Source organism: Lindgomyces ingoldianus (assembly GCF_010093535.1).
Source record: "Lindgomyces ingoldianus strain ATCC 200398 unplaced genomic scaffold BDR25scaffold_4, whole genome shotgun sequence".
Classification (NCBI taxonomy): Eukaryota; Fungi; Ascomycota; class Dothideomycetes; order Pleosporales; family Lindgomycetaceae; genus Lindgomyces; species Lindgomyces ingoldianus.
Window position 1 is genome coordinate 246,043 of NW_022985165.1, and position 22,309 is coordinate 268,351.

The 22,309-nt window shown below is 50.0% G+C and overlaps 8 protein-coding genes and 1 non-coding gene across 9 annotated transcripts; 5 read left to right on the forward strand and 4 right to left on the reverse strand.

Annotated features, from left to right (window-relative positions):
- Positions 1-1,589: 1,589 nt before the first annotated feature.
- On the reverse strand, positions 1,590-2,863 carry BDR25DRAFT_300652 (uncharacterized protein). Its single transcript, XM_033689418.1, has 2 exons — positions 2,292-2,863; positions 1,590-2,174 (listed from the first exon to the last, which is right to left on the reverse strand). The coding sequence occupies exons 1-2, from the start codon at positions 2,657-2,659 to the stop codon at positions 2,024-2,026; spliced, it is 519 nt and encodes a 172-aa protein (XP_033552464.1). The 5' UTR covers positions 2,660-2,863; the 3' UTR covers positions 1,590-2,023.
- Positions 2,864-3,561: 698 nt separating this feature from the next.
- On the reverse strand, positions 3,562-5,652 carry BDR25DRAFT_278168 (MFS general substrate transporter). Its single transcript, XM_033687667.1, has 3 exons — positions 5,094-5,652; positions 4,834-5,041; positions 3,562-4,780 (listed from the first exon to the last, which is right to left on the reverse strand). Exons 1-3 carry the CDS (start codon positions 5,561-5,563, stop codon positions 3,737-3,739), a joined length of 1,722 nt encoding a protein of 573 aa, XP_033552465.1. The 5' UTR covers positions 5,564-5,652; the 3' UTR covers positions 3,562-3,736.
- A 438-nt stretch (positions 5,653-6,090) lies between these two features.
- Positions 6,091-7,360, forward strand: BDR25DRAFT_253047 (snare protein syntaxin-like protein 18/UFE1). Its single transcript, XM_033686215.1, has 3 exons — positions 6,091-6,221; positions 6,281-7,002; positions 7,058-7,360. The coding sequence occupies exons 1-3, from the start codon at positions 6,102-6,104 to the stop codon at positions 7,296-7,298; spliced, it is 1,083 nt and encodes a 360-aa protein (XP_033552466.1). The 5' UTR covers positions 6,091-6,101; the 3' UTR covers positions 7,299-7,360.
- A 660-nt stretch (positions 7,361-8,020) lies between these two features.
- BDR25DRAFT_310137 (aspartate aminotransferase) lies at positions 8,021-9,409 on the forward strand (the record flags this gene model as incomplete). Its single annotated transcript, XM_033691134.1, has 3 exons — positions 8,021-8,191; positions 8,280-8,411; positions 8,465-9,409. The coding sequence occupies 3 exons, from the start codon at positions 8,021-8,023 to the stop codon at positions 9,407-9,409; spliced, it is 1,248 nt and encodes a 415-aa protein (XP_033552467.1).
- A 785-nt stretch (positions 9,410-10,194) lies between these two features.
- Positions 10,195-12,279, reverse strand: BDR25DRAFT_300654 (uncharacterized protein). Its single transcript, XM_033689419.1, has one exon. It carries the CDS (start codon positions 12,158-12,160, stop codon positions 10,619-10,621), a length of 1,542 nt encoding a protein of 513 aa, XP_033552468.1. The 5' UTR covers positions 12,161-12,279; the 3' UTR covers positions 10,195-10,618.
- Positions 12,280-13,210: 931 nt separating this feature from the next.
- On the forward strand, positions 13,211-13,291 carry BDR25DRAFT_t9. Its single transcript has one exon. It is a non-coding gene; the product is annotated as a tRNA-Ser (tRNA).
- Positions 13,292-13,519: 228 nt separating this feature from the next.
- Positions 13,520-14,949, forward strand: BDR25DRAFT_339686 (uncharacterized protein; the record flags this gene model as incomplete). The annotated part of the gene is made up of 3 exons (XM_033693420.1): positions 13,520-13,758; positions 13,823-14,288; positions 14,359-14,949. The coding sequence occupies 3 exons, from the start codon at positions 13,520-13,522 to the stop codon at positions 14,515-14,517; spliced, it is 864 nt and encodes a 287-aa protein (XP_033552469.1). The 3' UTR covers positions 14,518-14,949.
- A 91-nt stretch (positions 14,950-15,040) lies between these two features.
- On the forward strand, positions 15,041-16,891 carry BDR25DRAFT_339687 (uncharacterized protein). Its single transcript, XM_033693421.1, has 3 exons — positions 15,041-15,447; positions 15,557-15,720; positions 15,773-16,891. The coding sequence occupies exons 1-3, from the start codon at positions 15,098-15,100 to the stop codon at positions 16,486-16,488; spliced, it is 1,230 nt and encodes a 409-aa protein (XP_033552470.1). The 5' UTR covers positions 15,041-15,097; the 3' UTR covers positions 16,489-16,891.
- A 2,057-nt stretch (positions 16,892-18,948) lies between these two features.
- On the reverse strand, positions 18,949-20,236 carry BDR25DRAFT_86945 (uncharacterized protein). Its single transcript, XM_033699177.1, has one exon. It carries the CDS (start codon positions 19,887-19,889, stop codon positions 19,065-19,067), a length of 825 nt encoding a protein of 274 aa, XP_033552471.1. The 5' UTR covers positions 19,890-20,236; the 3' UTR covers positions 18,949-19,064.
- Positions 20,237-22,309: the final 2,073 nt, after the last annotated feature.

Below are 22,309 nucleotides of genomic sequence, written 5' to 3' on the forward strand. Positions count from 1 at the left end.
GGCTAGTTTAAGCTAACCTAGCCTAGATTACACTCTATGCGCAAGGAATTAGCTATATTAGCTATAGCTATAAGCTTAAAAAGAAATTTGTGTATAATAAGCTTAAGTATATACTTAATAATAACTTTTTTTTTAAGCTTAGTTAAATTTTTTAATTTAAGCTAGCATTTTACTTATAAAAGCTATTTAGCGTGTTAATTACTTAGTGTTATGTAAAAAAACATTATAAATAGCTATAGTATGTTATAAAAAAAGTTTTAAGTTTTATTTAAAAGCTTAAAAAGTAAGCTATATTTAACATTTTTTAGAAGATTTAATCTAGTGTTGTTGTTAAGGCATTATGTAGATAGGTAAAGTGTGGTAGGGGCTTAGCAAAAGTAGCTGGCCAACCTGTGTGGCCGGCCAACCTGTTAGGTACGTTATAAAAAGTAGTTATTGTCTAAACAGCAGTATTTAGATACGTTGTTAGGCGTCTTGTGTCACAGTCGCACGTACAAGCGGATAAATATTCCTTTCCTTCGCACAGACTTAGAACAAGAACAATCAACACTAGTTACCTGCAACCCCCCCCGCACAATGTGTATACTGTGCAAACCTCTTTGCTTTGCATAGCTAGCATAGAGCCTATTTAACACTAATTAGTAGTTTAAATGCTGTAAGATAGAAACCTTTTCTTATACCTTTTTATTTAAAAGATTATGTATAAAAGGAATCCTTTTCTTTACCAATTTAACTATAAATTAGTAAAAGTAAAGACAGAGTCTAATTTATATATAAGTAGCTAGATAAAGATTTTAAACACATACCGCATTCAGACCCATTGTCTTGCCTATGCCGTTGCAGTATCTAACCCTTGATTTAACTAGATTATATTACGCAACATTCTATAACTAGAGCCGTTACAAGAGCGGCGGATTGAATGGGGTGAGGAGTGATGCCGGATATGGATAAGCGCAGGATGACGCTAAACCCGAAGAGAAAGTACCGGACAGAGATTACTGTCAGAGAGAAGTACTTTTCCTGTTTAGGATGTGATAAACCTATACAGGAAGGTCACTAACCCAAGTAGGAAATCAAGACAGATTGAACCTTGAAAACGCCATAAACTTGCTTGTTGATAAGTCTACAGATGAGACTGCCCCCAATAGGCATGTTATTGTTGCCCATATATCCTCTCATTTTTATTACCACGTTACGCACCAAATTCCTGGATGACTTCCTGTACGTAGGTAGCCGTAGACACTAGGCCCCGATTGGGTAGCTCTTTTAGACTCTACCTCCTTGAGATGCTCAGTTTCTCTACCTCAAGTCCTTCTTCTCTCCAGTCATATCTAGTTTTTACTCTAGCCAGACTTACGTCTGTCCTGAGCAGTGGGGGAGCTGCTTATCTCGGAAACTGTCAGAATTCACCAAAGTCGGCGATGTTTTGCACAGGTTCCTTTGTCGCCAGTTATCAGTATCAGAGGCTGGCGTCAATATGTCTGCGATTATATACTTGATAGATACCTCCTAGACTCGCCTGCTTTCAACGCACAGTGAGTTCAGTTAGAACTAATCGGGGTCCATTCGATGAGCTGACGATATACTGCTCTACAGGTACTTGAGCCTCTTCTTTATTTAAGACGCTATCAACCCTCCGCTTTGTCACTTTTTCCCTGACAGAACCCTCCTCCAGACGAGATCTGCATAATCGATCTGCTACCGAGCCTGGATGAGTCGCCCATACAATGCAATTCGATTGGAATACAATGCACGAGAAGAGAGAAATTTGTATTAATACAGAGTGAGGATGCCGAGCACCTCTAATGCAGTAACCCACGCTAAAACCTAAGCCACGCATGTAAGCAATCCCAAAGGCACACCAAATGCCGCTCTTAGAGATTACCAACCCCTATATCCCTTAATTTCAAAGACGGATGACCGAATCCGAATGCCTGAGAATCAATCTTGCCCCCCAAAACTCCATGCCAGATGCAGTTGAAGAAAAGCTCCCAGCTGTGACCACCGCTTTCGATTTCGTAATTCAACAATGAGTCGGCGTCCCACAAATCTCCCTCACACTCTCAGCTTGGAAGACATCCGGGCCTCCATTACACATCGTTGTCAATCCGTCCACACTCGTAGTACAGCTCAATGGATCGATCTTGTGGTGTGTGGAGGACATCCACTCGTGTCTACGCAAACACAGTTATCAGCTCAGCTCAGATTACTTTCAGGAATGGAGATTAAAGTCAACTTTGCAGTGGCTCGCTTCATACTAAGGGCTGTAGGGGCACTTTAGGGACACTTACCCATTGCACTGCCACGTATGAATGAATTGGAAATCTGCATTTTCCTGTGGACCACGGAGATCGAAGTAAAAGTTCTTGCGGCCGCTCGAGCATTCCACTTCGTTTGGGATTACGCCAGTAGGAGATGAGATGTCGCAGGCGACCGTGTTGAGCGCGGGGTCGTTGATGGTGGAGCCGCCTGGGAATAGGGACTGGAAGTTAAATGAGAGGCGGGCAATGTTATCTGGATCTTTGGAGAAGGTGTAGGTATAGCCTTTAATGGTGTACTGGGTTGGAGAGCAGACTTCAATGGCGTCGCGGGGGATGATAGGGGAGGCGTGGATAAGGGTTAGGAGGAGAGTGAAGGAGGCGAGTGCAAGAGAATGCATCTCAGATTGTAGAAGATTAGAATAATAGTGGTTTTGTCGTCGAGCAGGTTTAGTTTGTATGGTGGTCGAATGAATGGCGTAGTTGAGAATGAGTTGTGACTCGTCTAATGACGAGAAGAGAGGGAGAAGAGTCAGAGTCTTACGATAGAAATATTCAAGGAAAGATGATCTCTTTAATACGCTTTGGAGGTGAAGGTGCAACCCTAGGCTACGATATCGCCCAAACTCACGCGTCCTCCTTACAGATCTAGCCGCAGCTCACCACACCTATCCCTGTGCCACAAACGACCCGGCGCCATCCGCAGGTCGCTGCCTTACCTTCCAACCAGAAACCAGTATGATAACAGAACAGGGTTGCCGGTTGCGAGAATATCTAATCGTCAGGAGACCACAGCCCCAAAGAATGGCCACGTTGGTGGCTGGTGTTGCGTTGGAGTAAGCTGACCAGAAGGCAAAACTTTGCGTCGACCAATGGTTGGGGTTTGGCGAGAATTTTCAAGAAAAGGCCATGAAACATCGCCATGAGGAGACAATGGACGAACTCGTGATTTACTGTCACAAATTATCCTGAAAATTGATTAATAAGGAATCCTAGGGGTATATTCGGTAACGCCGGAATCAGGGAGATCGTGGTATCCAAATTTAGACATCGAAGGAATTCCAGAGCCATGGGAGGAAAACAGGCCTGCAAGTTTGAGTTGATGCAGCTGTCGCATTTGCTCGCAACCTGGTTCCTGGACCCTTGCTGTGCATGTGCCCATACTTCAGTGATAGGATAGGTATGCCGAATGATCCTATGGTGCTGGAAGCATGGGTTTATTCGATTAGGTTGACATACCACAATGCAAAGCTAGTATGCAGCTGCCCATGGACCCTGGTGAGCCATGACGTTGCAAAATGGGATAAGTGTCAAAGGGAGAAATACTGGAGAGGGGATATGCCAAGTAGAGTTCTAAAACAGGGGTAGAAAAGCATCCTTTTGTCCTTCCCATTAAACACGGCCCCAGGCTTTGGAGTTCCCCGTTAACCTGACTACGTTCATCGGTATGCTCCAGTATGTAGAAAGCCTAACCGAGATTATCCAGCTCTTTTCCCCTTCATCTCCATCTTTACTCTTCTAGCTTCTCTCCACATGGGTCCCCACTTGAGCAACACCCAGAAAATGGGACTCGTAAGAAACAAAACCACAGCAATGAATGTGAAGCACCATCCTCTTCCCATGCTACCGATCATGATGTTGATTGTCCCTGTCCCTCCGGCGCCGACAAGACATCGAACAAGGTTATTGGCTGCAGTTGCAGTGGACGGGCTCAACGGATAATAATCGATGAGCATGACGCTCATGCAATTGAAAGCACCAGTGAGGAAGAGACCTATCAGGAAATGCATCACTAGAGGAGCAGCGAGAGGTGTCTCTCCCTCCAATATCCAGCCGTAGCAGAGTAATGCGCAGTTCCCTATTGCAATGAATGGAACGGCGACGGAGAGGCGAGCACGTTCGAGAGGGAAGCCTTTGAGGTTGTCGCCGCGTTTATGATCAATTGTGAAATTCTCTTTTTTGGCTACCCGTCTGTAATTCCAGTCCATAAGACGACCTGCTGCCATTGGAGCAAAGAGAGCGCCAATTCCGAAGGGGATAAATGAGAGACCTATTTGCAGGTCACTAAAGCCGTATATTTGTTCAAAAAGGTAAGGTGAGGAGGCGACGACGTCGTAGAAGGCGGTATACACCAAGCTGTTATAAAACAAAAGTAAACCGGCATCTTTCTCCTTGATGACACGAAGGGTGCCGAGGGGATTTGGAAATCGTAACTTTTGTTTCTCTGCCAATTCTGCCCCTGCGGCTCGCCGTTCTCCACGAGATCTTGCCAGCGTTAGCCCGGTTTCAGAATTTCGCGTCTTTCGGAGCTCAAGGTAGTCGAGGACAGACATGTTCCAGCCCTGTGGGGATATGCTCCCGTTGCCGACGACTCCACGAGCCGTTTCAGGAAAGGCGATGAAAAAGGGTATTAGGTAAACTGCGGCCATAATGACGAGAAACCAGAAGATGGATCGCCAACCAAGGAATTCTGCAAGTAGCCCACCTATCACTGGCGCTATTGCAGGAGCAATCATTGGGCCCTTCAGCGGCTGTCAGTAGGAGGGACACCGATCTTTTGGAAAAGAGAGCTCACACTCGTGGCATAACCCATCCAAGTGCCGCGCTCAGAACTAGTTGCAATATCAGCTACAACACCATTACCAAGAGCAATCGTTGCACTACTGCCTGAGCTTTGAAGACATCGAAGAACGAATAGGGCTGCATATGAGCTTTGCGAAGCAAGTCCGATATTTGCGCCGATGTAGACAATGAACCCAATGATATATGCAGGCCTTCTCCCACTATCATAAACGTCAGTAAATATAGTCGCTCGGGATAGGAGCGGATTCTCACGCCATATCAGCGAGGTCACCGAAGATTGTAGGCGCCAACCCTTGGAAAATCATGTAGGATGTGAGAGTCAGGTTCATCAACGTACTTGATACCTCGTACTCTTGGCTTAAAGTCGTCAACGCCGGGAAGTATATGTTTGCTGAAAGAGGTGAAAAGAAGCCGCCCCATGCTGCTAGAAAGACGGTGAATTGCTTCTTCCTTCTGCTAAAGGCAGAGTAGTGTGGTATATTTGACTGAATGGGAGACAAAGCCTCCAGGTCTGCTTGTACGATTTCTTCGGTCTCGTGGGTTGACGATAACGCTGGAGAAATTGGACCAGACTCGGATGCTTCTTCTTTCTCTTTGACATCTGCAGTAACTGCTTCAGGTGGGCCTGCTAAAGCTCCTGTGGAAATAGACGCTGCCCTACTTTTCTCTACGGCTCCAGCCTTCTCGGCCCCCATATCTAGTGACGAATCATCATGCGACATGACTCTTAAAACCAAATATGAACGTCATGAGAAAAGTCCAAAGCAACCAAAGAAGAAAAAGACGACCATGTTGAGCATGGAAAAGGAGCAGGTGCTCCGCTTGTTAACGACATGGCGCATGCCAGCCGGGAATAACTGAACCTGGGCGACATCGGCCAACATTGTGGAGCCTCCATGGATGGGCTTTCGATATATGCTGCTATTGGCTTGACTACGGCTTTCATGCCGCGATCCCGAGTGCCTCTTCGATAAGGGGAATTTACAGGCCCCATATTCAGCGTCCATGTCCGATCCATATCGAATTAGACCTTGGATCGCAGCTTAATATTTACTTTAGAAGGAGACAGGGTTGAAGAGATCAAACTGTAGATATGAACCTAGTGAAGGATGAAAAATGAAGAAGAGGAGGAGAAGCTGCACCAAGCAGAACGAGACTAAGTCCAGCCCTTCCCTCTTATTGGACGTTTAAGCGAGCGAATAAAGCTAGCTCATTCCCGACGGGCATCATCAAGCCAGCACGTAACCATTGCTCCACCACATGATGAACATTACTTCAATCTTTAACCAGGCTCTGGCCGCTCACGATGCCCTGCCAGTCGAGCCTTATATCTTGCGCCTTCAGGACTTGGACCAATTCTTGAAAGAGGCCTACCGCATTGTATGCCACGTTGCTCTCTAAACAGGTCTGGGGAAACTGACAGCTAACAACAAAAACAGCGGGCACATATTGCAGAGCTCAACGCGTACTTGAGATCGATCCGGCAGAGCTATCTTTCTACCGCTCTTTCTCCTCGGCGGAAGCAAGTCGCGCGAACGAATACCTCGAGCTTCCTACCCACCACCGAAAAGGATGCGAAGTACCTTACCGACACGCAGCGGACGGAGATCGATGCTCAGGCGAAGCAGCTTCTACGCGAGCTCAATGTTGCGATCAACAATCTCTCTGACGCGGAACAGGTGCGACAGTCTGCTGAGACTACGATTGCACTGAAGAAGCGGGCAAGAGCTGGCCTGGGTGCGCTCGGACGATGGGCAGCGGGCGGGGCAATCACGGCAAAGAGTCCGCAAGAAGAGTTAGAAGAGGCCAAGGCGAATACCATAAAGGTGCACAGGGAGAGCGTGATATGGTATCTACAACGGCAACTGGAACAATGCGGCCGCTTCCAGAGCTCAATGATGGAGATTCGGCTCACACGGGAAGTCGAGAAGAGCAAGAGTGTGCTGTACAAGGCGAGAGGAACGATGCCATCCTCAGACGACTACAGCGGAGTGAATGAAGGCCCCAGTAGCATGAACGACTACCGGGGAAAGACGCCAGTAGATCAGGATGCTGAATCGCTTGTGGCGCAGGAGCGGCTTAGTCCTGAGCAGCTCCAGCTGTTTGCACAAGAGAATCAAGATATGCTAAAGCATTATGAGGACGCGTTGGATCAAGTGCGGTATGCCTGGTTCTTGTTTGTTGTCGCTGATGTATCCAAAGCTAACTTCTAACAGAACCGCCGAGAAGTCTTTGCTGGAGATCTCGGAGCTGCAAACCACGCTCGCAAACAATCTTACCATCCAGGCTGCGCATATCGACCAACTCGTGGAGGACTCGTATCTAACTACAGAAAATGTGGGGAGCGGGAACAAGGAGCTCAAACGAGCTACAGAAAGGATGAGTCAAGCGCAAATGCTTTTCTACTGCACGAGCGGGTTTTGCGCGTTCCTAATTCTCTGGGACCTGTTCATATGACACCTGCTTTGTAAATGGACTCAGATTGGGTCAGGCCGTAGATAATCGGAGACGCATCCTCGGCCATGTGAAAATGCCGCAACGCTCTTCCAACCCTCACGTGTGATATAGATTCTGTGAATTGCCGGGATAAGCAAACAAGCGGGAGTGCAATCAAGACCTCGTGGCTGTCTGCAGAGTGGAATTAAGTTGCTCGCGACGTGCGTCCACTCCGCTCGCTAGGGCGAAGGTGCCGAACATGTCATGCAGCCTCATCTAGGCTAACTGACGATGCTCTTGATATTCGGAGTCTGTCGGTGGACTCTGGACTATGTTGGCATTATCCCGTCTCAAGATGGAGCCTCGGGTCAGCGGTAGAAGCAACGCTTTTCCGAACACTGATGAACAAACAGCGGTTCATAATGAGCGACATCCGAAGGACTGCAGCCTGCAGCCCTATTCTCGTTGTCTTCTCGCCAGACCTGCACCCCATATTTGCTTCTCCGCTCTCCGCCCTTGAACCGTGCCTTTCCGCCGGAACGAGCAATCCAGCCGGGGTACCTTACGGGCACTAGCGCGGGGTTGGTGAGGCGGTGGTGTGGCTTCCCACTTTCGGCGGTGAGAGGGATATTTTGAAGGAAAGCGCGATCATGCCAGAGTCACCTTCCCCCAAATCCTCCGCCTCCCTGCAGCACTCTTCCTCCCATTCTCGCTTCTCCCAGCCTTCATCACACATTGTAATCATGGCTCCCACCTCTTTCAACGCCGATGTCGTCCCGCAGGCTCCAGAAGACCCTCTTTTTGGGTTGATGGCAGCGTTCCGCCGTGACGAAGATCCGAAGAAAGTGGATCTGGGCATTGGAGCTTACAGAGACGACAATGCAAAGCCATGGGTCTTGCCCGTAGTGAAGAAAGTGAGTCCGACTGTTTCCAGAGCTCCAACGCTCTTTCCTCGTTACCAATTGGGCAGGCAAGATGCTGACGGATGCTCCTTCCCTCTAGGCGGATGAGATTCTCCGAAGTGACCCCAATCTCAACCACGAGTACCTGCCTATCGCTGGTCTTGCAGACTTTACGACCGCCTCGCAGAAGCTGATTCTCGGCGCCGACAGCCCAGCGATCAAGGAGAAGCGGGTGGGCAAGCTCCCCCCTCTGCCTAGTCACAGAAGCTCACAAAGGTTACGCAGGTTGCCAGCTTGCAAACAATCTCAGGAACTGGTGCTGTCCATCTAGGAGCACTCTTCCTCGCCAAGTTCTACCGCACCAACTCCCAGCGCACTGCCTACTTCTCCGATCCAACATGGGTCAACCACTTCCAGATCTTCAAGAATGTCCACCTCGACTACCTCACGTACCCCTACTTCTCGGCAAAGACTCGTGGCCTTGATTTCGAGGGTATGGTTAACACAATAAGGAACGCGGCTGAGGGAAGCATTATTGTTCTCCACGCCTGTGCTCACAACCCCACCGGTGTCGACCCCACGCAAGAGCAGTGGAAGGAAATTTGCAAGGTCATGCAGGAGAAGAAGCACTTCCCCTTCTTCGACTGTGCCTACCAAGGCTTCGCTTCCGGTGACCTCGCAAAGGACGCCTGGGCAGTTCGATACTTCATTGACCAAGGCTTCGAGCTCTGCATTGCCCAGAGCTACGCCAAGAATTTTGGTCTCTACGGCGAGCGAGCAGGCTGCTTCCACTTTGTCACGTCTGCAGCTTCTGATGCCGAGACGACGGTGACCCGAATTGCTTCGCAGTTAGCTATCCTCCAGCGCTCCGAGATCTCAAACCCGCCCGCGTACGGCGCCCGCATTGCATCCACCGTCCTTAACAACAAGGAGCTTTTCGCTGAATGGGAAGCCGACCTCCGCACCATGTCTGGCCGTATCATTGAAATGCGCAAAGCGTTGCGCAGCAAGCTAGAGGAGTTGGGCACGCCAGGCACTTGGAACCACATTACCGATCAAATTGGTATGTTCAGCTACACTGGCTTGAGTGAAGCGCAGGTCCTCAAAATCCGTTCCGATTCACATGTCTACATGACTAAGAATGGTCGTATCTCTATGGCTGGCCTGAATACGCACAACGTCGACTACTTCGCGCACGCCGTCGATAAAGTTGTGAGGGAGTCGCAGTAGACGCTATACACGCTATTTCTAAGGTACCCCAAGGTGGAGTAAAAGTATCTAGATAGCCGGAAATCGGAATATTCGGGAAATGGTGGCGGGTTGCTGGCTTCGGGTTTGGTCGGGTATCGAACGTATTCCGACGGTAGTTTTGACGCCATGGCTTTCATGAATAACGAATGAAGCTCTGCAATAGGGTTTTGGATACATGGAGGGTAGAGGCGGAGAAATCAAAAGGAATTTTTGAGCTGTAGAATTACATAAACGGTTGGAGATGGCGTGTCCTCCGCTCTTGACTTCTTGGCGCCCGGCCTTTTGATGTGCCTGTGCTTGTGAACCCCGGCTCCGCTTATGTGTGATGTGAAGCTCGGCTTTTCCTGTTTTGGAAGAAAGAGGTAGGTGAGTGCAGTCATATTTGGGTGCACTAGAGAGTGTCAAGTATATGGTGTGAGCCAGTCGGACGGGTGGGCGTATTTGCCGTGAGGATGCACGGATGCATGCGTGAGTGCCATCTGACCTGAGATTGCTGGGTAAGATGCGATACGTTGTTTTATGTTAATAACGTAAGGTTTTGGAAGTCGGTTGTGAGATGTGAAATTCTGGGCAAGTTGTTGTGGGGTTGTGATTTGTGGGTTTGTTGGGGGAATAGACATGGATGCTCTGTGCGTGTGGATGGGGATTCATCATGAATACCTAGCATGTCTATAAGTCATCGCGTGGCGGTCTCAGGACTCGGAACTCGAAACATTTGAGGTTCTTTGTGCATGTATGTGTGAACTTTATATTGTACATGGGTGGATTACTTGATGTAGTAACCAGCTAGGTTCTGTGTGGATGTGAAAGAGAGCGAATTTCGGGTATATTGCGATGCATGCAGACAGAGAGCTGCCGCTGCTAAGAAAAGATACGAAGACGAAGAGGGAAGGAAATTTTGTTGGGATGCGAACGATCGTTCTTAGGAAATTAGAGAGTTGCAATCCGTATGCGCCAGTTGAAAGCTGAAGAAAGTCCGAAAGAGTTCCGAAAGAGGTCGGGGATAGAGAGCGAGCGATTGTGCGAGTTGAAAAAGTGTACCCGTATGTGAGTATGCATACACCAACTAGTGAGGGAGTTCCAGAAACGCCTTATCGTTCAATCCAATCCACCAAACCTGAGTTCCAGTCCCAAATTCCTGTACAAAGGAAATATACAACGATAAATTGCTAGCGCGAATCACATAGTTTAAGACACCTCCCCCCTCCTAGCGCTCCACCGACTCTTGATGCTCCAACTCCTTTTCCTTTGATGCTTCTCGATACTATCTCTTTGTCTCTGCCTCTCCACTTCCCTCAGTCTCTCTAGATCCTCGTCGCAGTCCTTCATTGAACTTTTGACTGGCGGAGTGTTTGGTGGTGAGACCGATAATTTGGTTCGTGGAAATTCTGGGATTGTGGTGCCTTGTAGAGGGAGACTGATTATACTGCTGTTGCTAGAATCTTGCCGGATGAGAGGAGAGCGCGGTGGCCAGGTTGTGAATGTTTCCATGGAGGATTGGGGGCCTAGGGGGATCGGGAGGATGGCGGAGCGTGAGGAGGTGGGGCGTCTTTGAATCATTTTAGGGGGTGACGGAGGGAGAAGATTTGGAGAGGATATTCCAGGTGGTGTTGCGGCGCTGGGACGTGGGGCTGGTGATTTGGGGGTTCGTGGGCGCGGAGAAGCTGGTGGGACTTTCAAGTGCGATTCTGAGCCGGGCTTTGGAGATGCTGAGCGCGTGCTGGATGTCGATGATTTGGGAAGTGATGGGAGTGCTTTGTTGGCTGGAGATGAAAGGCTCAGGGGACTGAGGGCGGATTGACTCGCTTCTTTGGAACTGATGCGTTGGGGAATTGGGATGGGCGTTGCTGGAAGCTCTGCGACTGAGGTAGGTATCGGAAACGCTTCGGTGAGATCTTCGTAGCTTGCGTGAACAGTGATTTCTTGTTCTCGCGACGAATCCGAGGATATCGACGCTGCGTCTTCGGAGAGTTCTTCTTCGCCCTGGCTTTCTGCTAAATCCTCGGAATATGATTCTGAAGTTGGCTGTGAAGGGGCTTTGAGCGCAAGAGGCTTGATCACATGCCATGGAGGGCAGTCTTTGATCAGATCCGCGAGGAGCGGCGGGGTGGCTAAAGTGTCCCACTCATTTAATTTCTTCACGACCCAGGGATTTTGAGTACAGCGCATTTTGGAGAAGTATGCGCTACAGGCTTGGACATTGTCCAGTGGATATCCGTGGTCCAGCAAGTCTTCTAGCGTCGCGACGAATTCGATGTTGAAATCGCCTAGACTGCCGTATTGGTCGATGTGAAGGTTTAGAAAGTGGCAGAACGCGTGGTGGTAGTCTTCGAACTTGAACTCCTCGAATCGACCATCCAAAGCCTGTATCATTTCCAATGCGCTCATACCTGGGGGTGGCAGCGCAGGTCCGACTTCGAAGACATCAAGCTTGATGTCGTCCGCCACTGATAGAAAAATGTCTAACTTCACATCGCGATCTTTCCTCGACCAAGCCCTCCTCTCTTCCAGTAACTCCGGCTGTGGCTCCGGTGTTGAAGTGGGTGCAAAGAAATTTGGTCCTTGGGTTGGCATAGGCATGGGACAGGAGCCATCGCAATAGCCCCAAGTTCCTCTAGATATGAAGGCGTTCTTTACTCCGCGACGCCAACGCCGATATTGCGGACCCGTGGCTTCTGGGGCTAGAATGCTCACGCCTGGCAAGCGGGGGGACATTGGTTGGGGGGGCATTGTGGGCTGCAGCGGAATTGCGCGGGGGATGTGGTGGATACTCAAAGTGGAGAGTTGAAGACCACGCCTGGAGATGAAAGCGACTTTAAGCTTGACTTTCGCGACGAAGTCAAGTCAAAAGGAAACGCAGCAGCAGCAAGCCGGAACATAAGATTGGGCGGCGGCGCCCGAGAGCACCTCATAGACCATATATGTGTCCACCAACCCACCATAGATGACATCGGACATCTCACGCACTGCGTGCACGCACACCATGGGGACCATGAGCACGGCGTCGGGCTTCCAGCCCTGCATGCCTCACATCCTTCCCTTCGCATCTAAGTACCGCCGCTCTCGATGGCGCAAACGCAGGGCCCTCCAATCCACACTTGCCATTCCCATGCACGGAGCTACAATACTGACAGCGAAAGCCTGACCTCTTTCGTCAGACGTGCTGCCTTGTGCTGCAACGAGGCTGCAGTCAGCACGCTATTCACTGTGGTGGATTAATATCGCCAGCCAATAGGGGACTAAGACGGGCAGGCTAGGGTATGACTATTGGTAGGTGCGTCTTCGTCGGGGTAGGGCCACGGCGCTCAGCTCGAAGTCCGAAGACGTGGATTCTTGCTTTGCTTGCAAAGGTCGAACACTCTAGGGTAGGCGATCGCAGGGCAAGGCTGCACAAAGCTGGAGTGGGCTGGGTCATGGGTGCACGGAGTGGGACGCTCCGGCCAGAGAGAAGGTGGTGAGGCTCCACGAGCTGTGGAAGAGTGGCCTCATATGAACATGTGAGATGGTAGATGAGTTAGTGAGAGGGTGAAGGAATCGCGGCGCATAGCACAGGAGGTGGCGCAGGACGTTCCGGCGATGGGATGAGGCGTGTGAAAGGGGTGCAGTCGAAGGAAATTGATTAAATCTATCGTGGGACGATAGGAAGAGATCGTGAAGTTGTAATCTTAGCTCCAGGTGCATGGCAAGTCTCGGCAATTCGAAGAACCCCGTTTTTGCTGCGAAAAAGATACTTTGCTATATAATAGATAAAATTATATCATTTACCATGAAATCACCAAAGGCGTGGTGGCGGAGTGGTTATCGCGCAAGACTAGAAATCTTGTTCCTTCGGGAGCGTCAGTTCGAATCTGGCCCACGTCGAGTTAATTTCTTTTTGTTTTTGAAAACTCTTATGGGTCTCCTTGTGCTACAATACTGTAGCATTCGGATACCACAATATTTTGCTAGTGTTTTATCTTTTTTTTATTTGGCCATCAATGTGAACTTTTTCAATTAATCTGGCCAAGACGGATGACGCTAACTTCTCGGCTTCGGTTAGTTAAAACACCAGGTTGAGCTCGCTCCTTGTACAATTTTCGAGCATGTCTCATGCCTCCACGACCGTTTCCCTATCCCCTCAAAGTGGGCATTGACGTTTGCTACATTGCTCGGATAAGAGACATCTTAACGAAGAATGTGGGCAAGGAGGTAAATGAGAGTAAACCTCTCTCACAATTTCTCTCCAAGGTTATGACGTGGCCGGAGCGCCAGTTTTTCTGGGACCGATTCAAGGACAATGAGTCTGCCTATAAGGATATCAATAAAGTCGCTCAATATCTTGCTGGTCGGTAAGTAAGAAAGTCATATATTCTCCGTTGATTCGGCGTTGTTGTCGCTAATTCATCTCTATAGTTGGGCTGCGAAAGAAGCCTGCCGAAAAGCATGCAGCCACATGGGACTGTCGAACGGACATCACAAGATCATGATCCTCCCTGAATCTGGAGATAGGTATGAACACGGAGCCTCTTTCGCACCAAAGGGTCTCATACTTCACGAACTTATCACGTCATACCACCCCAGCAAGGACTTGGATCCAGAGAAGAGGGAAGGCGTTTGGTACAAAACGACGAGACGGCACCACTTTGACGCCAATGAGGTCGATGGACAATTCTGTGAAGTTAGTATTAGTCACGATGAGCGCTTTGCGACTGCCGTAGCAATGGTGCCAATTATCAGACTAGAGTGGGAGGAAAAGATGGGCTCGGGTTGGGGACAATTGGACAATGGGGGAGGTAATTTGAACAGAGCCGGCGGCGATATAGAATTACGGTCATCTCTACATAGTGATGAACCGTCGTTTGCCCCTCTTAGTTCTAAGGTATGGTAATTTGAATCATTCCATTGGGCGGAATCTTATTCCCAAATACTAACATCTGTTGTCGCGACAGGATCTCTATAGCAAGGACACACTACTGAAACGAATCGCACGATTGGAACGTGGAGTTAGTGACCTGATCTCGCGCGACGAGAAGAAGCCTTCTATTAGAAAAGTCAAGAGTCGATCTATCAGAAAGGTTAACAGTCCAGGTAGTTCAAAGGCCTCGTAAAGCAAGAATTCCTCTACATCGCCTACACAAGAACTATCTTCTCTAAGCAATGGCAAACTAGATGACTTGCTGTCTCCGAGAGACTGAAAGCAAGAAACCGATTCTGATAAGGTTGGCGGTTAAGAGAGGGCTCGCAAAGCCCTGGATATTAACTCAAAGCCACCTAATACCACTGCCGGACCGCCAACATCGAATACGAAAACCACTCCTTGGCATTATCGTTACTTTGCTGTTTAAGGGAACACGTGAGTGCCACGAAGTCTTCGTATTCGCCCACCCATCGAATAAAATACGATACACGACGCCATACACCAGGACAGCCTCACTTGGCGCTTTTTCTCCCGCGCTTGGTTCCCTCTCATTGGCAAGAAGCCAGACTTTCAGCCTTGTCAACAGGCTTATATGCAACATTGTTGCCGGTCACCAGAAGATACGAGGGCTGCGCCTCAGGAAATAGATCCAGTGTGCTCGTTGTATCTAGTTTTTAACGTCAAAGCTCCCACATCTCCGCTCAGCTCAGCTCCAGCTCCGCTCTCCAGCTCATCTCCCCTCACCAAATGCGTTTCACATCGCTGCCAACATGCTGTTTTACGTGATATGGTTCGTACTCAACTCAGCCTCCGCAAATGCAAACGTTTTGCCCTCTCTCAGCCCCTCAATATCGGACCCCACCATCACCCCAGCGCCTCAGCTACCCCCGCTCGAGCTCCTCCGGAAGCAAAATGATAACCGGTTCTTGGGATGGGTGAGTTACAAAGGCGCCTGGACCTCGGAGCAGTGTGATCTTGGAGGCACATATTATCAGAGTGGGAGTTTTGCAAGGTGTTGCGCGACGTCGGTTGCGAGCTGTAATGTGGTTATTGGGTGTGTGGATGGGAGCTTGATTTATGGGTATTCGACGGGGACGGTGTCGAGGAGGACTTATGCTTGGTATGTTAGATTTACTTACTTCGATTTTTTCAGACCTTGTGATGGGAATGGAGTGTCTGGGTAAATTTGAAGCGCAATAGGTCGAGAACTGATATATGATGTGATATAGCACCGATGTCTTCACAGATCTTACAGATCGATCCTTCACGATATGCAACACTGGGTTTATTTTCGAAAACACGAAAGACTCAAGTCCGCATTCGAATATCTTTTGTGGAGTGAGCTCCCTAAATTGGAGCTACTATCGCGTTAAGCCCGAGGAGACGTCGTCAAGTATAAGCCCAATCTACCTTATTGATTGATGTCTGCTTACCATTCATTGCAGCCCCTACCCCTACACCCTCATCCACACCTCAATCAATCACGGCAACGCCCACCTCAACGCCGACCTCCTCCTCTACCGCTGCCCCCATCGAATCCCCTACATCAAAGAAATCCTCAAGTAAAGCCTGGATCGCAGGTGTCGTTGTCGGACCCATTGCAGCAATTGCCATAGGAGCTTTAGTCGTTTGGATAATCCTGCTGAAACGCAAGCACAAGAAAGAAGACGGGAACCCACCAGCATCGATTCCACAAACCCCTCACCCACCTTATTCCCCAGGCGGTCCTAACGGCCAACCGCCACGAGAATCCTACATACCGTACAACCCGCAGATGCAGCAAGGGCAAGGGCATCCACCAGGCATGCTTCCGTACCCGATGGATGCGCAACGCACAAGCTACATGTCCAATGGACACTCGCCGACGAGCCCGACTACGGCGTCGAACTCCCCGATGCCGCAGGCGAGTCCGTATGGACCGCTTTCACATAGTCCGCAGCCAGGACAGCAAGGTTATCAGCAACAGCAACAACAGTGGCAACCCATTCAGCAGCCGACGAGTCCCCAGATGATGAGTCCACAGTATACACCGCAGCAACCCATTCTGGTCGATGCGGGAGGTTTGCATAAGACACCAAGTCCACAGCCGTTGAATGGGAATAATGGAATGTACTCAACGCAGCCAGAGTTGGTGCCTCCGCCACAGCAGATTGTGAGGTAGAATGAGGGTTAGATTGGGTGGTAAGATGAATGATGTGATGTATTGTAGCTAGGATGAGATTTGTTATGTGGCTAGTGTCAGGCAAGGAGGTTTCATGGAACATCCCAGTCGCTGGTCTATTGGATTTCGCCTTGACGAAGGAAGAAAGTAGGATATATTTCGTAAGGCTGGAGTATGTCTCGGACGGAGAAAGCCACGATGGACCGACGGTGAGCTCGCTGATGGGATGGATGACTTGGCTTGGCTTTGAGCCAAAACCTTGGAGCTAAACCCTTGGGGGTACTTCTTTACTTTTCTTCCGCCATTCGCTGGATACCCTTCCACTGGTAATGTAGTCTGACCGGTACTCAAGTTGTGTATTACTGAGTATATTGTGTTTATCTCAGGTTTATTCCCAAAATATGATCTGTTCCCGTCCCGGAGTGAGCGTTGGGCAATTCGCCGTTGCGAAGCTGACTATTTGAACACCCATCACAGCTATTGTGGGGAAGGGAATTGTAATCATCGCCAATCTGATCTCAGATCCTATCCATAATACCGACCTCAATTATCGTTCGGCGGACAAGGACTTCGTCCACATCTGTGGTACTATTACCCAAGCCTCTAGGGTTTACCTAGAGCATCATGGATTTCCCAGTTCAGCCAGAATGCTCTCTCTGAGGCAAGATCGCTCTTCCGGACATGCGAGGAGCCACAACGCGAATCCACTCCGCAAGACCGGATAACGGATATTGTAAGGGGGAGAATTCCACCAACGAGGCGCTTTCGCAGAAGTCATACGTCTGCGCGCTACGAGAACTGGTGGATGCTACCAACTTAACGGACGGTGTCTTGCATAGATGATTGCGCGGCATTTAGCGTAACTAGAATGGGAACGTAGGCCATGAAATGTGATGACGGTGTGCAGCACTCTTCGGATCGGAGTGTGGGGAGACACTTGTGACAGAGAGGGATGATGGATGGTAGCACAAACGCACCGCTGAGGAGGATGATGTGGAAAAGGGATCCTGCCTGTCAGCTTGCGGACTTGGATACTGTCGCAAGCTGTTCGTCCGACGGATCAAATTCGGCGACGGGAATACCGTCGCGATTCGTTATGTTTAGTAAAGGAACCATAGCGGTAGGATGACAACCTAAGGCTTGCACGACTGCTGGAAACCTCTGCGCGGCAATATTGGTGACAGACATGCGGACGACATGAACTGCAACCCTGAAAACAAGATGTAACAAGAGATGAAGAAAACGAGAGATCCGTTACCGCACTCTCGTGAGACCACACTTCGATTCTTCGGACTCGTGTCCGGACTTGCGCTCAGAGTTCGTGATAGTCGCATAACTCTCAACGCCCAATACCTGTGCACAGCCGCGAACTCCTTTCTCGCCACAAATCTCCGCTCCTTTTGCCATGGCGAACGCCTTCGCTCGCACTCTGAACATCATACGAAATCTCAAGAGCGAGCGCGTTTGGGGGATTTTCTACAGGGTTGCCTGCAAATATTTACGGTTTCAATAATCAACTGCTCATCTCGTGTGCCTCACTGGCTAATATTTGTCCCCTTTTCTTGGACCTTGAACGCGAGGCGCTTCTGCTCAGAACCAATACGGACACCTGCGATGTCATTTCCTGGCTCGCCCATCCGCCTACGCCGTCTCCCTCCTTTTCGCTCGTGAACGTGATCTTGATCGGAGAAATACATAGTCAGCTCATCTCATCCCCACAACGCCTCTCCGGGCTGAGTATGCCAAGCATCGTATGGTGTCGGACGCTAATTTCAGAAACGTGAAACACGACCTGGAGTAGCTAAGACCAATAATGGAAATGCCATGGGCAAGCGTGCAACTGGATCGCGTGGTCGATGTAAGGTAGGAGTTCAAATTAGGGGCGTCTGCGGACCCGGTGAAGCATGAAAGCCACGCGCCTCGAGTTGCACCCGGACCTTGGGCAAAGCCAATTCATGCAATCACTTTGACGGGTTGTAGGAACTGTGCTTAACTTTTGACAACCAGTCTATTTCAAGGAAAGAAGAGCTAAATAATAAACATATATGATTCTCCAAGCCAGACGTGCTAATTTTGATCATCCCCATCGTCCGTCCCAAAATGGTAGGCGGCATGTTTGCACGCACGACCTTAACGAATTAAACAAACGAAGTGCGAAGCGCAAGCCGGGAAGGGGGCCGACAACAAGAGTGGTATATCATGACATGACATCGTGAGGAAGAATATGTGACCGAGAATGAAACCGCCCGAGACCGACATCCTTATATCGCTTTTCGTCGCTCGTCGAAGGGTCGAGGTATATGGTATTGAGTGACAGGGCAGAGCAAGCAACAACACAAACATGGCGAGTGCGCGTCGGAAAAGAACTTGGTAGAATAGAAGTGAATTGCCTGCGACGCTGTCTACCCGCCATTACATGGAATGGTAATCCCAACCCCCCTTCCCCTCCTCTTTGATATTGCGCGAAGTAGCGATCTTGAACTTGACTTGGTATTCCGCATAATACCGTGTCCCGAACACCGAATAAGCCAAAACATTATCCTGTTGAATATGAATAAAGGTGTAATGGCGCTGATTTATGCACGGAATTGTTGGTGACGATGGCCATGGGCGTGTCTCTTAACCTTGGCGTATTCGGTCACGTAGACAGTTTCAGTCTTGATGTTGAGCGTGTGCTCCTCCTGCTTAGGTGATTCCGTGATAGCAGCAGCATTGACTTCAGCAGAAGTGAAGGCCGGTGTCTGAGTGGAAGATGGCCCGGGTGCCTCGTACTGGCTGCTTGGAGCTTGGCTGGACTCAGAGCCTGGTGCCTCGCCACCACACATGTAAAAGTCGAGGTTAGCCTGAGGGTCGCAGGACTTGGTTTGGCGGTCATCCGGGTGGATGTAGGCGACCTTGGCGCAAGAGCTGGGGCTGTCGCAGCTAAGAATGGGGCAGATCTCATTATTTCCTGTCGCCAGAAACTTCCCATCGACATTGCCACTCTTCAGATAGAACCCCTCCTGGCGGGTTGGGCATTTCTCGCCACCACAGTCAACATACGAGACGTCGAGATAGTTGTAGTTATAGCCGGGGTTTGAGGTCTCAATGTAGTACTCCAATTGAGTGATGTCGACACCACTGCATTGCGATGTCTTGGAGATCTTGATAGAAGTGCCGGCTTGATTGACTGCGGGCCTGTAGTTCTCCTGGTAGAATTGGCCGGGCTCAAGGACGGCGCCCTCGCCGGATGGGCAGCCCTGCCCCTTGAGGACTGACCAGATGTGTACGGGATAGGAGCATCGGTTGTGCACCCTAGCCAATGGCTCGGTGTCAATGCAAGAGTCGTTCAGGTTGAACGAGGTCGAGGCACGAGCAGTCGCGACGAGCGCCGCAGCGGAGAGAATAGTGATGAGCTGCATATCGGTTGAGGGCTGATGGTTTCGAGGCAAAAGGGAAGGATAGTAGCTATGGGCTGGTAAGAATGACGGTAACGAAGGAGAGAATGCTGTAAAACTAAAGGAGTGAAGTTGTACAGCAAAAACGAGCGTATTCAAAAGCCCAGCTTGGTGTGGTGAGAAGGGGGATCGTGGAGGGCCCTGGGGATGCGAGTACTTAAATGGGCGCGACCCAGAAACAGAGTGCCTGGCCGCCAACCCGCGCCACGCCAGGAACCCGCCCGTGATGAGGGCGAATAGCGGCTCATTGCTCAGGCTTGTTTGCTCCCATGCAAAACGTTGTGGCTTCCCGGAGAAGTCGAGGGGGTGAAGGACTTTAGCCACTAAGGGGTGGAAACAAGACCGACTAAGCAGAAGCCAGCCAATCGGACGAGCGCTGTGCCTGACTGTGCCTGATCAACCACAGAAACATGACCGGCGTCGTCAAAAAGGCCCTAAAATAGAGGAATATTACGACCGGGATTGAGATGATCGCAGCACCAGGCGGGTCAGCTTTTTTTTTTGGCCCGCATGCAGGTTTTCGCAGGTTTTTTTTCGGCGGGCTGCAGTTGAAACGGCGCAACGCATCGGAGGGCGTGAGTTTTGCGCACGATAACGCTTGTAGTCGTCTCTTGATGCAGAATGCTGTGTCGAAACCTGAGGTTCGCACATGATGATTTACGCTGCGTGTTCGTGAGGGCTCCCTGAGGCGACAAAGACCTCATTTCGGCCATTGTCGTCACGCTGGCGAGGCTGGAAATTAACCTTGGAAGCGGACGTATGCGCTCTGGACACCGGCGGCCCACGGCATGAGCCCCCAAGGGGAAAGGGGGTCTCTCGGCAGAGTCTTGCTCGCCGTCTGCGCCTGTCTTGGTCTCTCAGCATCGTGGCAAGCAGAGAGTGGAAGAATTTTCGGACTGCATAGAGCAAGGAAAACTTGTCGTCGCCCAGTTTGCCATGCTGTACAGTACCGTCATCCTGCAGAGTCATCGTGCGATAGAGGGAGAAAGCGTGCTCTCGCGCTGTGAAGAAGGTGATTAGGGCTGATGCTCGACCAGTAGCAGAGGAGAGCAGTCAGGAGGCCCACAAGTAATTTCCCAGCAGTAGCAACTGAGCGATCGCCAGTCTGCCGACAACTATCCTGCTGGCTCTGACTCGGCGCCAACCCCAACAAGCTGTGTCTAGATGAAATCAATACTCCTGCGAATGAGCATCGTCCTTTGATTTTGCCTTTCTTTGCTCTGAAATTTCGAGTTCGTGGTGGGCGGGGACGTGCCAATCAAGCCGCTTCGCACGGTGTTGGAATAGCAGCTTCGCGGTATCTCGTCGTGACTGGTCTCTCCTATTCCAACACCTTGTTCGCAGTTCGCCGGATCAGGCTTCAGCCAGGCACTCGATGACAAGCTGTTTTATCAATCTTACTCCGGCAGAACATTCAACGGCTCCTCTGTCGAGACACTACACAGCAAACGAGACGTTCCAAGGTTTGACCTTCCAACCTTAGAAGCTTCATTCTGATCACGTGTTACTTCCCTTCCCCTACATCTTTTCGTCTCCCCATGGCAAGCCCAACTTGCTCAGTGGAACTCACCGTGCGCTTTTCTACCCATCTTCTATCTTGCTCATCTGTCGCAGCAGACACCGGACTACCTCGACCAACATAGCCGGCTTCGTCACACATAGATTCAGGTTTCCGAGACACCGGATCTGTCTAGGAATATCGCGGTGATCACAGGTGGGCAGGCAGGTATCGGGCGGGAGATCACCGCCCAACTCCTGCTCTACGGTATAACGAAGGTCTACATCCTTGCGAGGAATGAGTCAGGTACTTCGGGTCGATCTAGGAATGGGCGACTAAGCACAGCATTGAGAAGGACGACGTCCAAATAAGAACCGAATTCGTGCAATGTGACTTAAGCTTGATCAAGGATGTTTCACGCGTCGCTAATGAGCTCCTCGCCAGATTGGACCGGCTAGATATATTCATGAACAACGCTGGTACGTTACAGCTAAATTGATTGTTCATCGTACAGCCTCTTGTCTCACCTATGTCCAGCGATGACTCTCACCACGGACTACGACCTTGAGTCAGATGGCATCGAAATCATGTTTACAACAAACTACGTTGGCCACTTCACCCTCGCCAATATTTTCATGCCTCTTATTGAAAAGACATCCACCGATTACGGAGATGCCCGAATAGTGAACCCGACTTTGTCCCTCTACATGATGTACCGATAACTCAAACCATCCGGCCTCATTCACCAACTAAGACGAAATCCCTGGCAATATGGGACAGCTTTTGGCGATATGTGCGAAGCAAGCCAGCAATTGCCCTCTTCACTCAAGAACTCTCGAGCCGCCTACAGAAGAAAGGCCTAGGCAGAGTCTACGTCAACAGCTTC

Coding starts and splice junctions, on each gene's coding strand:
- BDR25DRAFT_300652 (XM_033689418.1), bottom strand. CDS start 2,659: ATGCATTCTCTTGCACTCGCCTCCTTCACTCTCCTCCTAACCCTTATC. Junction 2,175..2,291: donor CATACGTGGCAGTGCAATGG/GTAAGTGTCCCT, acceptor GTGTTTGCGTAG/ACACGAGTGGATGTCCTCCA.
- BDR25DRAFT_278168 (XM_033687667.1), bottom strand. CDS start 5,563: ATGTCGCATGATGATTCGTCACTAGATATGGGGGCCGAGAAGGCTGGA. Junction 5,042..5,093: donor GGTGACCTCGCTGATATGGC/GTGAGAATCCGC, acceptor CGTTTATGATAG/TGGGAGAAGGCCTGCATATA. Junction 4,781..4,833: donor GGATGGGTTATGCCACGAGT/GTGAGCTCTCTT, acceptor CAGCCGCTGAAG/GGCCCAATGATTGCTCCTGC.
- BDR25DRAFT_253047 (XM_033686215.1), top strand. CDS start 6,102: ATGATGAACATTACTTCAATCTTTAACCAGGCTCTGGCCGCTCACGAT. Junction 6,222..6,280: donor TGAAAGAGGCCTACCGCATT/GTATGCCACGTT, acceptor CAACAAAAACAG/CGGGCACATATTGCAGAGCT. Junction 7,003..7,057: donor GACGCGTTGGATCAAGTGCG/GTATGCCTGGTT, acceptor AACTTCTAACAG/AACCGCCGAGAAGTCTTTGC.
- BDR25DRAFT_300654 (XM_033689419.1), bottom strand. CDS start 12,160: ATGCCCCCCCAACCAATGTCCCCCCGCTTGCCAGGCGTGAGCATTCTA.
- BDR25DRAFT_339687 (XM_033693421.1), top strand. CDS start 15,098: ATGCTGTTTTACGTGATATGGTTCGTACTCAACTCAGCCTCCGCAAAT. Junction 15,448..15,556: donor TCGAGGAGGACTTATGCTTG/GTATGTTAGATT, acceptor GATGTGATATAG/CACCGATGTCTTCACAGATC. Junction 15,721..15,772: donor GCCCGAGGAGACGTCGTCAA/GTATAAGCCCAA, acceptor CATTCATTGCAG/CCCCTACCCCTACACCCTCA.
- BDR25DRAFT_86945 (XM_033699177.1), bottom strand. CDS start 19,889: ATGCAGCTCATCACTATTCTCTCCGCTGCGGCGCTCGTCGCGACTGCT.